General features: G+C 38.5%; 1 protein-coding gene across 1 annotated transcript; it reads right to left on the reverse strand.

The window, feature by feature from the left end:
• Positions 1 to 387: 387 nt before the first annotated feature.
• Positions 388 to 1,335, reverse strand: LOC108759820 (uncharacterized). The gene is made up of 4 exons (XM_018505471.1): positions 1,185 to 1,335; positions 910 to 1,117; positions 668 to 799; positions 388 to 574 (listed from the first exon to the last, which is right to left on the reverse strand). Exons 1-4 carry the CDS (start codon positions 1,333 to 1,335, stop codon positions 388 to 390), a joined length of 678 nt encoding a protein of 225 aa, XP_018360973.1.
• Positions 1,336 to 1,586: the final 251 nt, after the last annotated feature.

Genomic DNA, 1,586 nt, shown 5'->3' on the forward strand with positions numbered 1-1,586 from the left:
GATTATACGTTTTACGATACGATATTTCTGTACGGACGATTTCGTGGAGTTGTCGTGGTTCAATAAACGACTTTCTGTTTCTTATTCCTAAACCCCTTGAGTCTGTTCATTTTTACGGCTCGGGAGTGCGCGTTGCTATTCGGGCGCGATCTTGTATATCAGGCGCAACAAGTGTTACATTTTGCTTTCAACATAGCTTTTAACTGCAGATTCTCTTCTTCCATTTCCTTCATACGCACTAAAACAATATCGACACTTTGTGGGGGTGGCACCCAGTTGGACACGGCTCAATTGAACACGAGCCACTCACAGCGCTTGAGACTACAAAGCTCCTAAGCACCGGTCGCTGTGATTGGTGGTGTCCAATCAAGCCGTGATCAATCGGGATCACCTCCTTTGTGGCCTTTGTGGACTTTGTGGACTTTGACTTTGATAAGATTGTATATATTCTGATGAACCACAGATTGTACTATAAAGCATGCTGCTGTCCGTTACAGACATGTCAGAATCCAAAATGGCATTATTTCTGATGACATCGTTTGTAGATGGCACAAATTCGGTGGTGGTGAGTATACTATTATAGAACAGCACAAAAAAGTATTACTGTAATGTGAAACATATAAAAGAAAGAGTAATAATGCTGAAATAAATAATTTTATTATATTACATTTCCTTTTGTTCTGTTGCTCTTGTATTATAGAGCACAGTGTTGTCTTCAGATATGGATTCGGCAGGTATAGCTTTACCAGCAATATTATTTACATATGTAATAAGCTCCGCATAAGTTGGTAAGCCGAGTCTGTTAACACAACGAATTAATGTAAATTACGTTTATCTTAACATAATTTCTTAAATTTAATTGCATTATGTAACAAGTGATATGTATTCGTAAGAACTCTGAATTCTTACCGATCTGATTTTTTCAAAGAATCATTGTCAGTGTGGTTTTGTCTAAACGAATATAAATACTTCTGTCGTGCTTTTGGTACATTTAGCAATTCTGTCGGCACAGATCCTTTCTCCAATCTGTGTATTACACGTGGTGTATTTCCTTTTAACTGCATTGTCATTTTGTTTTTAATGCAGTATGGTTTGAAATGCAGTTCGCATACTCTTTCTGCAAATAATTTTAGTTATAATTATTGTAATAAAAAATAAGATCATAACAGATATCGTATATTTACCATGTTTAATCTTGTAATTCGGATCTTTGTCACAAGCCTTTAGCCAAGTTTTATGAAGCTCCTCATCTTTAGGAAACGTATAAAACATAATATTTGTGCTGAAGATGCCGGAAGATCGACTTTTGCAATTTTTAATGCAACAAGCTGACATGTCTCAATTTTCGAGTGGCACCCAGTTGAACACGGCTCAATTGGACATGAGCCACTCACAGCGTTTGAGATTACAAAGCTCCTAGGACCTGGTCGCTGTGATTGGTGGTGTCCAATTGAGCCGTGATCAATCGGAATCACTCCTCAATTTTCAGGGAGATAACCTTATTCTCAAACTGAAATTGATAATCATTCTCTCCCTCCCCCCCCTCTCTCTCCCTCCCTCTCCCTCTCCCTCTCCCTCCCTCTCTC

The sequence above is a fragment of the Trachymyrmex cornetzi genome, unplaced genomic scaffold (genome assembly GCF_001594075.2).
Source record: "Trachymyrmex cornetzi isolate Tcor2-1 unplaced genomic scaffold, Tcor1.1 scaffold2067, whole genome shotgun sequence".
NCBI lineage: Eukaryota > Metazoa > Arthropoda > Insecta > Hymenoptera > Formicidae > Trachymyrmex > Trachymyrmex cornetzi.